General features: G+C 33.0%; 1 protein-coding gene across 1 annotated transcript in view; it reads right to left on the reverse strand.

Moving 5' to 3' along the window:
* Positions 1-13,790, reverse strand: part of CCDC7 (coiled-coil domain containing 7) — a 447,862-nt gene that overhangs the window by 153,547 nt on the left and 280,525 nt on the right. The window contains exons 27-29 of the mRNA XM_025396487.1: positions 13,164-13,262; positions 9,946-10,056; positions 9,484-9,609 (exon numbers count right to left, since the gene is read on the reverse strand). Of these exons, the coding sequence (XP_025252272.1) occupies positions 9,484-9,609; positions 9,946-10,056; positions 13,164-13,262 (336 nt within the window). The remainder of the gene's footprint in view (positions 1-9,483; positions 9,610-9,945; positions 10,057-13,163; positions 13,263-13,790) is intronic.

The raw sequence follows: 13,790 nt of genomic DNA on the forward strand, positions 1-13,790 counted from the left end.
CTTGAAAACATGTCATTAGAAACTTCTAAAATTGAAAAGAGAAAAAATAATAAAATAAAAGAAACTGAATACTTGAGATCTTTGGGAAAATTACAAAAGTTATAATACATACATAATGAGAGTAACAGAAGGAGAAAAAGCAAAGAAAGAGAAATACTTGAAATAATAATGGCTAAGAATTTTCCAAAATTAATGGTAAACAACAAACCACAGATCCTAGATGCTCAGAGAACATAAAAAGTGGTCAATAGCAAAAATGTCTAGACCTAATAATTTGCTATATTCAAACTACAGAAAATCAAAGACAAAAAGAAAATCTTGAGAGATAAAAGAGGTGGGAAAAACTTAAAATATTTAAAATATTTAAGCATTGAAGAAAAACACAACCAACCTAGAACCTTCAAAACTTAAAGAGAAATAAAAACATTCTCAGAAAAAAAAATGAGGTAATTTGTTGCCAGTATCCCTGCATTGGAAGAAAATATTTTTAAACGTTCTTCAGAGAGAAGGAATATAATACATGTCAGAAACACAGCTCTACATAAAGAGAGAAAAAATGTTAGTCAAGGAATAAAAGCAAAAAACGCCAGGCATGGTGGCTTATGCCTATAATCCCAGCATTTTGGGAGGCTAAAGCAGATGGACTGCTTGAGCCCAGGAGTTCAAGATCAGCCTGGGTAACACGACAAAGGCCTATCTCTACAAAAAATACAAAAATTAGCCAGGCATGGTGGCATGTGTCTGTAGTCCCACCTCACTTCGAGGCTGAGGTGGGAAGATCACTTGAGCCTGGGAAGTTAAGACTGAAGTGAGCTGTGATCACACCACGACACTCTAGACTAGGCAATAAAGCAAGGCCCTGTAAAAAAAAAAAAAAAAAAAAAAAAAAAGAAAGAAACTATTTTATATTCTTTTCTCTTAACTGATCTAACAGATACAGACTATTCATAATAATAATGGTAACAATGTCCTCCGTGATTATAGCTTATAGATAAGTGAAATGACAGGAATCTTATAAGTGACAAAAGGCAGGAAATGGGAATTGTCTGAAATCAGAATATCTGCATTATCCATGAAGTGATATAGTGATATTTAAAAGTGGACTTGGATATTCTGTAAATGTACATTGCAAATTCTAAGGCAACCACTATACAAAATTTTAGGAAATGTAACTGATACCCTGAGAAAGGAGAAGATATAGGATCATATTAAATATATAATTAAAGCCAGAGAAGGCAGGAAAGGTATGGAAGGTGAAAAAGAAACAAAGAACTAGGACAATAAAGAGAAAATAGCCATAAATATGGTTGATATTAAAGCAAATATATCAATAATCACTTTAAATGTGAATGGTCTAAATACATCAATTCAAAGACAGAGGCTGTCAGGGTAGGTGAATAAACAAATCCAACTCTATGGTGTCTACCAGAAATTGGCTTTAAATATATGAAAACAATAAGATTAAAAGTAAAGGAACAGAGAAAGATATACCATGCTAACTAATCAAAGCAAAGCTAGGGTAGCTATATTAATTTGAGACAATGTGGACTTTAGAGCAAGAAAAATGATTAGAGATATGGAGGGACATTACACAATGATCAAAAGGTCATTATTCAAGAAAACGTAGAAATACTTAATAAGCATGCACCTAACAACATAGCAATAAAATTCATGAGGCAAAAACAGATGGGACTGCAAAGAAAACATACAAATTCATTATATTTGCAGCCTTCAGTACCATCTAACTGTAATTCACAGATCCAACAGGCTGAAAATCACTAAGAATATAGTTGAACTTGGCACATCACCAATCAACTGGATCTAATTGATACTTACAGATTACTCCATTCAACGACAGCAGAATACACATTCTTCTCAAGCTCTATGGAACATTTAATAAGACAGATCTTATTCTGGGCTATAAAACAAACCTTAACAAATTTAAAAGAACAAAAGTACAAAGTACAGTGTCATTCCACAATACATTTAAACTATATTACCCTATTACCAAAAGTAGATAAAGGTACTATAAGAAAAAAAACTACAAACCAACATCTCTCATGAATAAAGATACAAAAATCCTCAATAAATTGTTAGCAAACTGAATTCAACAATGTATAAAAAGAATCATGTGCCATAACTAAGCTGGGTTTATCCCAGGTATGCAACACTCATGCAATATTCAAAAATCAATTAATGTAATCCACCACATCAACAGACTAAAGAAAAAATTATATGATCAATAAGAAATGAAGAAATATCATTTGGCAAAATCCAAAGCCCTTTTATGATTTTTAAAAACTATCAGCAAACTAAGAATAGTAGAAACTTCCTCAATTTCATAAAGAATATCTGCAAAAAACAAATAGCTAACATCTTAATCATGAGAAAACAGATGCTTTTTCTCTAAGAAAAGGAATAAATCAAGGACATCATTACTCACCACACCTATTCTACATTGTACTGGAAGTCCTAACTAATGCAGTAAGACAATAAAAGAGAATAAAAGAAATATAAAATGAGTAAAATTATTTTTGTTCAACAACAAGAAAAATCTAATAGGCCATTATAGCAAGGTTGCTAGATACAAGGTTAATATACAAAAGTCAACTGCTTTCCTATATACCAGCAAAGAACAAGTGATATTTCAAATTAAGCATACAATACCATTTACATTACCATCAAAAAATGAGATAGTTATAAACCTAACAAAATATGTATAAGATATATGTAAAAAAACCTAAAATACTCTGATTAAGGAAATCAAAGAATAAATAGATCTAAGATCTAAATGGAGCAATAGTCCATATTAAAGAATAGGAAGTCTCAATATTGTTAGCTGTCTGTTCTTTTCAACTCATTTCAGTGCAATCTCAATCAAAATTCCCACAAGCCATTCTGTGGGAATCAAAATGGAATCAACAAACTGATTCTAATTTGAATGGAAAGGCAAAAGACCCAGAAGAGTTAACACAATATTAAAGGAAAACAAAATCAGAGGATTGACACTATCCAACTTTAAAAATTCCTGTAGCCCTACAGAAATCAAGACAGTGTGCTGTTGACGAAACAATAGACAAATAGACCAACTGGAACAGAAGAGAGATAAAAAGAATCACATACATAGAGTCAATAAATTTTTACAAAGAGGCAAAGGAAATTCAATAGAGAAAGGAGTCTTTTCAACAAATAATGTTGGAATAATTAGTCATCCACATGTAAGCAAAAAATGAATCTAATCTAAGACCTTACACCTTACCAAAAATGAACTCAAAGTGGATCATAGATCTAAATATAAAATGCAAAACTATAAAATTCCTAGAAGATAGCAAAGGAAGAAGTGTAGGTGACCTTAAATTTGGTGATGACATTTTAGATACAACAAACACACAATCCATGAATGAAAAATTGATAAGTTATACTTACTAAAATAAAAACACTTTGCTCTGTAAAAGACACTGTGAAAGAAATGGCAAAGAGCTGAAGAGATACCAAAAAAGATATATAGATGGCAAATAAACATATAAAAAGATGTTCAACATATATGTTATTAAGGAATTGTAAATTAAATCAACAATGAGATGCCACTACAAACCTATCAGAATGGTTAAAATCCAAAGCATTAAAAACACAAAAACTGGCAAAGAACATGGGAACTCTCGCTCATTGCTGGTAGGAATGCAAAACACTACAGCTACTTTGAAGACAGTTTAACAGTTTCTTACAAAGTTAAATATAGTATTACTATATGATAGAGCAATCGTGCTCCTTGGTTTTTACCTGTGTAGAAAATATATGTCCCTACAAAAGTTATGCAGTATCTAACAGGTACTGAGTTGTTTTGCACCTAATTAATAAAGAAATTGTTGGACTTCTTTTGTGGTTTAGGAGTATTGTGAAAAAATTACTGAAACCATATAGGTACCAAGAGCCTCTTTCTAAACTGTTTACAAAAGACTGTGTAAATACTGATCACAAGAAAGCATATGTAGCTGTACAAATATCAGATAAACATTAAAACAAAATGCGTTTTTAAAAATTTATTTATTTTATTTCTTTTTTGGAGACGAAGTCTCACTCTGTCACCCAGGCTGGAGTGCAGTGGCACAATCTCGGCTCACTGCAACTTCCACCTCCCTGGTTCAAGAGATTCTCCTGCCTCACCCTCCCAAGTAGCTAGAATTACAGGCGCGTGCCACCACACCTGGCTAATTTTTTGTATTTTAGTAGAGATGGGGTTTTAGCATGTTGCCCAGGCTGGTCTCAAACTCCTGAGCTCAGGCAATCTGCCCGACTCAGTCTCCCAAAGTGCTAGGATTACAGGTGTGAGCCACTGCGGCCAGCCTATTTATTTTTAACTTTCATTTTAGGTTCAGGAGTACTTGTGAAGGTTTGTTACACAGGTAAACTCATGTCATGGAGGTTTGTTGTACAGATTTTTTCATCACCCAGGTATTAAGACCAATATCCAATAGTTATCGTCTCTGCTCATCTCCCTTCTCTCACCCTCTACCCTCAAGTAGACCCCAGTGTCTTTTGTTCCCTTCGTCTTCATGAGTTCTCATCATTTAGCTCCCACTTATAAGTAAGAACATGCAGTATTTGATTTTCTGTTCCTGCATTAGTTTGCTAAATATAAGGGCCTCCAGCTACATCCATGTTCCTGCAAAAGACATGATCTTGTCCTGTTTTCTGACTGTATAGTATTCCATGGTGTATATGTACCACATTTTCTTTATCCAGATCATTTGTCATTGATGGGCATTTAGGATGATTCCATATCTATGCTTTTGTGAATAGTGCTGCAGTGAACATTCATGTGCATGTATCTTTATGGTAGAATAATTTATATTCCTCTGGGTATTTACCCAGTAATGGGATTGCTGTGTTGAATGGTAGTTCTGCTTTTAGCTCTCTGAAGAATCACCATACTGTTTTGCACAATGGTTGAACAAATTTACACTCCTACCAACAGTGTATAAGTGTTCCCTTTTCTCCACAACCTCACCAGCATGTGTTGTATTTGACTTTTAAATAATAGCCATTCTGACTAGTATGAGATGGTATCTCACTACGGTTTTGATTTGTATAAAACAAAATGCATTTTCAGAGATTAACAAACAGTCTCCATTTACCAGGTAAAAAGTATAAATTTGTACACAATAAATAAATAAGATATTGTCCAAATATATAAACCAATTTGACAGAACTACCATAAGGCATAGAGAAATCCATAATCACAGTGGGAGAAATTAACATACATCTCTTGGTAATACAGAACAAACAGAAAAACTTCAATGAAAAAAGTAAGGACTGAACAGAACAATAAACATATTTGATCTAATAGATGTATACAAAAGACATACTGACTAAACAGTCACAAAGCTAAGAACAAAATTCTTCAGCTTACTCTAATTAAAAATAAATCAATGCTATTGAAAATTATCATACTATTTAGTGTTTCCATTTTGATAGCTCCAAATATCTTAGCTGGAGATTTCCTTTTTGAAAATGCAACTTTATCCTCAGGTAAAAAATCTTCATCTAATACCTCTTCCATTTTCTGAGCTACAAAAAAGATGCTTTTAATCCATTAAATAGAGAAACGAATTTATCAAAAAAAACCTCTGTGATTCAAAATACATATCAATTATCCCTCAATATTTCCTCTCATGTTTTGAAATAATATAATCAAATACCACGTTGTTGAGACAGTGAGTTATAGGCTGAGTATGTAAAGTGTAAAAATATAGAACTTTTCAAGAAAACGGTTTCATAAGGTATTCATATTTTATAATAAAGTTAAATTTTTATAACAGATATGGGTAATAAAAATGATAAAAACATATTAAAAATAAACTTTAAAAGGAGATTCAAAAACAGATCAGGTAAGAAATACAGAAAACATAAGTGATAGTATATTAACCCACAAAATATCAGTACTTACATTAAATATGAATGTGTTAAATGTTATATTTTCAATTCAAAGATTACCACATTGGATTTAAAAAATAACTAGAATACATTTAACACATATAATACAGCTAAGCTATAATAATACAAAAAGGTTGAAAGTATAATGATGAAAAACTGTGTTCTGCAAATGCTTATATTAAAAAGATGCTATGTTAATACCTGACAGATCAATGACAAAGAAAGTTACTACAAAATTTCCATCATATCGTGGGTGAGGCTACATGTAGGTGGGGGAAGGTGGTATATGAGAAATCTGTATCTTCCTCTCTACTGTGAACATAAGAATGATCCAAAAATTAAGTCTATTTTTAAAAATGTCCACCATAAAGACAATAGTTTCGGCACTCTTAAGAAAACTTAACAATTTAAAATGTCTATGTATATAATAAGCTTTAGAAACAGAACAAAAACTGGCAGAACTACAAAGAGATAGAGAAATAAGTAATCACAGTAGAATTTAAAATACCTTTCTCATAAATGATAAAATAAACAGAAACTCAATGAAGTTCAGAACACATGAAACATATAATTAATCAACGACAATGGAGAATATACATATATACACACACACGTTTTCTATAAATACACATATATGTATACATGACACGTAAAAATCATATTTATGATTGAACATATAAACAAAGGAGAGAATTTTAACTAAAATCATCACACAATATTCTTAATGATTGTATTTACTTTGAAGTCTCACTTTTCTGCCAGTACTAAGTTTTGTAATTTGAGATGGGCTTTTTAAAATTAAAACTTTATTTCAGGTGGAAGATTTTCATCTACTATTTCATCCATCTTCTCAGTTGCATAAAGAAAGGCTTTTAACCCAATAAAAAGTGAAAAAGACTTTACTGTAAAGTCTCTGAATTATTAATATATAGAAAGAACCATTCAAAGTTTCCTATCAGTTTTGTTTTGTTCTCTTTTTTTGAGACAGAGTCTCACTGTCGCCCAGGCTGGAGTGCAGGAGTCGATTCAGCTCATTGCAACATCCACTTCACGGGTTCGAGGAATTCTCCTGCCTCAGCCTCCTGAGTTGCCCGGACTACAGGCGCCTGTCACCACGCCCAGCTAATTTTTGTATTTTTAGTAGAGACGAGGTTTCACCGTGTTAGCCAGGATGGTCTCAATCTCCTGACCTCGTGATCCATCTGCCTCAGCTTCCCAAAGTGCTGGGATTACAGGTGTGAGCCACTGTGCCTGCCCCTATCAGTTTTATAAGACTTTACACTAGTCAATACAATTTAAATAAATGTCACACAATAAAACCTCTGATGCATTTTCAAAATGAATCATGACGGTAAATGGAAAACCCATCAGAGTACTCTTCCTGAACGTATGTGGAGGCACTCTTGTTACTTCATACATACACTTAGAAAGTTGAAATTACACTTTATTTTACTAAGTGTACTCACATTTTTAAAAGTTTTTTTATGACATAGGTGACACATTGAATAATTAAACTGATTAAAAGTAATTCCAAAATAAAGAAAGAAAATAGAAAGTAATCTGAATCAAACAAAAAAAATTGAAAAACACCCCCACCCAAAATATTTAAATCCAAATATATCAGTAAGTACAATAATTGTAAATGGATTACATATTTTACATATTCTAAAAACAAAGACACACATTGAACTGATAAACAATTTAACTATAAGTTCTTTATAGAGATATGACTGAAAAAAATGCAAACATTAACCAAAATTACTCTGTAGTAATTATGTCAATGTCAGACAAAATAGACTTTTAGTCAAAAGACCTTACTAGAGACTAAGATGATCCCTTTCATAAAAATAAAAGGTTGAATTCATAAGGAAAACCTAACTTTTTACTTGTATACATCTAATAATGTAGACAGTATAAGGAAAATGGACAGTACTGTAAGAAGAAATAGGTAAATCCACATAGTGGGATAATTTAATATACATCTCTCAATAATTGATAGAATAATCAAGATCCAAGGAAATCTAGAAATAAATTTAAATAACACAACAAAAAATGAGTTCAATGGATGCCTATAACATTGTAGCAGAATACATATCCATGGACAAAATTCTGCTTAATTAAAATTTCATTAATGTAATTACAAATAATTTAATAATATTAATTATTTCCATATTTACTATGGAATCTCTTCTTTCTAGCAGCTCCAGTTGCAGGCAAAAGATTTTCATCTGATACCTCATCTTTTTCTGGACTACAAGAAGGAAGGCTTTTAAAAGCACTAGAGAACTGAATCTATGGTGCAACCTCTAGATTCACAATATATATTAATTACTCAATGATATTTTGTCTTTTTTTAATGATATAAGCACATCAGTGTCTAGTTAAAATATAAGCATAAAAATACATTTTTACTTGTGCCAAAAGCTGTTCTGTTAATTTTTATATACATGGGTATTAAATACATTTTATTTGTAAACATTATTTTATTTACTACTATAAACATTATTATAAATACTTGTATATTTAAAATTTTTCCTTTTCTTATTATATTCATACTTTAGGTAAAGCTTAAAATTTTTGGTACCAAATATTGCTAAGGAAAAATGTATAATGATAAAACATAGAGTAGAAAGAGAGTGAAAGAAACATACCATGTAGGAAAAATAGGAGAAGCCAAGAAAAATGATATAATTGCACCTAAAAAATCAATAATTAGATTATGTATGGTTATAAGAGATAATTAAAAGAAAAAATATCAGACTAAATATGAGCATATACCAAACATCACATATTCTCTCTTGTAAGTTGGAGTTGAACAACGAGACATATGGAAACATCAGGGACAACACACACTGAGGCCTGTCTGGAGTAGGGGGCAGGAGTAGGGGCAGCATTAGGAAGAACAGCTAATAGGTGCTAGGCTTAATACCTGGATGATGGGTTGATCTGTGCAGCAAACCACAATGGCACACATTTACCTATGTAACAAACCTGCACATCCTGGACATGTACCCCAGAACTTAAAATTCAAGCTGATTTTAAAAAGAGTATACACAATTATCTAAGTTTGTTACAACAGACATAGCAAAATCACAAAGAAACAAAGAAGTTAATAGGGTGAAAAAATGTATCAAGCAAATACCAACCGGAAGAAAGTTTGTGGAGCCATAATAACAGATAAAGTGTTATTAAGGAAAACAAACAAAAATTATGAAAATGGTAAAGTGAATCCTTTCATAAGGAAAAAACTGTTCTGTCTTTGAAGAATATAAATTTAAGTTTACTTGCACACACACAAAAATAGAGCATTATAAGATACAAAGCAAAACCTGATACTAATACAAGAAGAAAGAGAAATCCACAAAGTGGCAGATTTGACACGGGTAACTCAGTAATTGTAAAAGAAACAAGTCATCAATAAAGATCTAGTAATGTGATGGAAATAAGTAGCAAAAGAAGCATATGGTTCAAGGCATATTTATGAACCAAGAACAAATTTCTCCTGAATTTAATAAAAATAATTGATAAGATGTGTAAATAATTACTTACTTTTTCTTGAAGTTACTTTAGCTTGAAGTTTCTTGGTTTGAGATTCTCTTCTTGATAATAAAACTTTCTCCTCAGGCAACAGATGCTCAAGTGATATATCCTTTTTTTGGATTTCAAAAGGAAATGCTAAATAGAAAAAAGATAGATGTGCAATAGAACTTCTGGATATGCCAAGTAATCATCAGACTTTCCACCCATGGGAGTCAAATGAGAAAATCATATGAATAGTTTTCATGAGCATGTGAGGAGGCAGTGATACTACTTAGTAATTAATGACCATTCAAATACCAACCAAAAAGTATCATTACTTTTGTTCTCTAGTTATCATAGGGTATTCACACATTAGGTCAAAGTCAAAAGTTGATAAAATATAGTCTGAAGTACACATTGGTGAATCAAAGGAAAAGATCTGATGAGTTCAATATAAAATAATTTAAAGTTATCAATAATTATTACACTTACTTTTGTGCTTTTCCACTCTGGGATTTATTTGTTTCTTTTCTTGCATTTGGAGTTTTGACTTTGAATCTTGATGAACAGAAACCACATTTTCATTTGGTACTACAATATGAGCTATATCAAGAGATGCATTTAGTCCACCAAATGGAAAAATAAATCTATGAATGTATAACATGTACATTTCTCTTATTTTTATAAAGTTATAAGTAAATTACCATAATGCTATATCTGACACAAAAATAGAATAGTTTTAATGGCTGTTATGGAAGCTAACCCATTATTTCATAAATATTCTGAAGCATCAAATAAAGTTTATATTGGTCTCCAGGATTCATAAGTTTACACTTTAATACATAATCAAAATACTTACATAATACATGAGGATTTATACTTTAGCTTAATATGTAATCATAGGTCAAACAATGAAAATGCACATGCATAAGCTCATTCATTATAGCATTATTTGTAATTGCAAAGTATTCAAAACCATTAAGATTTTCACACATAGGAGATTGGTCAAATGAACAGATATATGTACCACAAACAATGGTATAATTACAGTATATAATTATATGGAGATGGGGCTGAGAGCTTCCAGAGAACCTGTGAGCTAATTCGCACCCAAGGACTGCTGTTAGTTCTAAACAGCTACCAGGCAATGATAGACAGCCTATGTCCCAGCAAAGTATTGAGACTCATGGTTAAATTGTAAAGGATTTTTTTAAAAATGTAGAACCTTTTGAGATCACTTTACCTATCTACCGAAGGCACCTTAGAACATTATGTACTCTTCTTAAACTTAATGAGAAAAAGTGGTACCTTGTGGAATGAGTCACTACAGATCCCCTCCTTCAGAGTATCAGGACAGAGAAGCTTCACTCAAGGAGGAGAAAGAAAGGAGGTATATGAGATGCCAACTTCAAGACCCTCTCATTCCTCAGCTTAGTAATTGCTTGGGCTCTTTTCACTTGGGCATACCCATGATGAACCTACCACTAAAATCATGTTTGGCCCACCCTTGCAGAGGCTAGAGCAGCCCTGTGAATCACAACGCTGGTAGTCCTTTGGTTCTACAATCAAGAGTAAGAACAATAGAGGAGTGGTTGACCAGACTCAGATTTCTAGGTTCTTTCATGCCACTCTTGCTGAGATTCCAATTCAATGAAACTCCTGCATAAGGTCAGGTCATATGTTCTGTGACAAAATCCAGAACTGAAAAATTTTCAGGCATGGGAAAAGCAGCAGTTCCTGAGGTAGAAAAGACTGACCAGCAGGAAAGTGATGTATTAGCTTGGTGCAAAAGTAATTCAATGGCAAAAACCGCAATTGCTTTTGCACCAACCTAATAAAATGGCAATCAAGCGCCCTCTCCTGAATGATGCATGTAGAGACAATCTCTAGATCGGGCTACTAAACAATGAAGTTGATGGGCCCTACTAGGGTCAGCACATTGAGGACTCTATGATTAATAAAATATTACTCCCTCTACCCTTCCCTGTGAATTTGGAGATGAATTGATGAGCCCCTCTAATTTTTACTGAGAACTCTCATCTTCCAACAATGAACAAGACCAGGGGTTAGGCTAAGTCCCAAATCCCCAGTGGGGACCCGGTTCAGAGTTAAATGGGAAGGTGTGGATAATTATATTTCTTGGGCCTTTGGATACTGGTATATAAGTGACTATGAATATATACTCCAGCATCAGAATGAAGGGGAAACTGATAATTCTCTCTAGTTTGAAGTCTGAGGTCACCACCAATGGGGACTTTATCTAGACCCAACTTTGGGTGGGTCTCTTTGGCCAATTACAAATTCTACTGTTATAGTGCACACTACACAATATATTTTGTTATAAATATATCACTAAGTGAACACCTGCTCACCTTTGCCCACAAGCACTGAAGAAAATTGCTCAGTTAGGGTCATTTTAGTGGGGCATGTGAAAGGCCATGAACCTACCCGACTACCTTGTGCTGTTGTTTCTCAAAAACAATACTGATTGCTTGGGGTAAAAAAGGAAATAAATGCCTTCACTGCTGTACTTAAGGATGACAAAGTTTTCTGTGGGACTAATCCTCCATTAAACAGTTCCATCTGACCTGTGCACATGACCTCAGATGCACACAGCCTCAATGCATTATTGGCTGCTCAATGCCACAGTGCAGCCTTGGTACTGGCAGTACCTGACTTTGTGACTGTCAGAGACGCTACTGCCTGAGAGAAAAGAACTTAGTATACAACAACTGATATACAAAATTCCTTTTTCAGCATCCCTGTCCACACCAATGATAAGGATCAGTGTATTCTTATGTGGAGTAGATTGCAATATATCACTAATGTCCCTCGACAAGACTACCCAAAATCCCCAACTATCTATCATCCATGGATAGGGCGTAACCTGGAAAAATTTCTGCTCTTGGAGGGTACACTAGCTTTCTACTATATTGAAAGCATTTTCCTGGTGGGTCCAGACACAGGCACCAACTAATAAAGACTGGCTGGGCTATTAATACATACAAAAACTTAGCACTAAAGTGAAATCCTTGTGTTGTAATCTGGGAAGGAGCACATTGCATTCCAGAGGAGATGACTGCCTATCTTTTGGTCCTCTCAATCCCCTAAAATGAAAAGGAAGCTCAATCATCGTTGGTCATGGACACTTTAACACTCCCCACCACACAAGAAACTTGGGATGGCCACCCATCTATGAAGACCTTAACTTTGTGTGGCGCTCAACCAACAAAATGCCCTAGGGCTAACCAACAAGCCTTCAGGACTATCCTTCTCCTTGGCTCCTGTAATTCCCACTTGCTGTTTGAGTTACAGATCTCAACAACCTCTCAGTTTGTTGACTGAAGGCTAGAAAAGAACATCGCTACACGTGATAAGTGATCATTGGGTATAATCTCCAGGAAACTGTAATCTCCCAGAGTCAGCTGAAAGGTACACTCTTTGAGATACTGTAGGCCAATTATTGGGCCTTGATAGATATTGAGTGCTTGTCCAATGGCTGTGAAATAATATTATGACCAGAAATTCCAACATGAAGTTAACATTTTCATTTTTGCTCTCTACTTACCTTAAGGTGTTCATACTTCAGGCAAAGTCTACAATTTCCTTAAAATATATGCTGAAATACACATTCAGGAATCAAAGAAAAAGATCTTCTGATAAGTTCAATTTTAAAATAATTTAAAGTTATCTATAATTACTACACTTACTATTACGCCTTTCCCTTCCAGGAGTTATTTTTTTCTTTTCTTGCATTTGGAGTTTTGGCACTGAATCTTGATGAACAAACATAGAATTTTTATCTGGTACTACAAAATGAGCCACATAAAGAGATGTATTTAGTCCGCAAAATGAAAAAACAAATCTATTGTGAAATCTCTATATTTGAAGTTTATAACAAGTATACAGCAATATTTTTTCTCATTTTTATAAAATTATAAGTAAATCACCATAATTGAAATCTGACATTAAAATGATGAAAATAGTTTTAATGGGTGTTACAAAAGCTGTCTCATTATATCATAAATATTCTAAGGCATCAAGTATATTTTCTATTGGTCTTCAGAATTCATGGGTTATTTACACTGTAGGTTAATAATAGTAATAGACCAAACAATAAAAATTTGTATGCACATTATTCATTACCATATTATTTGTAATTGCAAAATATTCAACACACCTAAATATTCAAGTATAATATATTGACTCAATAAACAAAGATATATACTGTAAATTATAATATGCTATAAATACTCTACATATCACTATACATAATACTATACATATTATGTAAAAATAATAAAGGTTTCTATAAACTAACATGGAGGGATTTCTAG

Source organism: Theropithecus gelada, chromosome 9, assembly GCF_003255815.1.
Source record: "Theropithecus gelada isolate Dixy chromosome 9, Tgel_1.0, whole genome shotgun sequence".
NCBI lineage: Eukaryota > Metazoa > Chordata > Mammalia > Primates > Cercopithecidae > Theropithecus > Theropithecus gelada.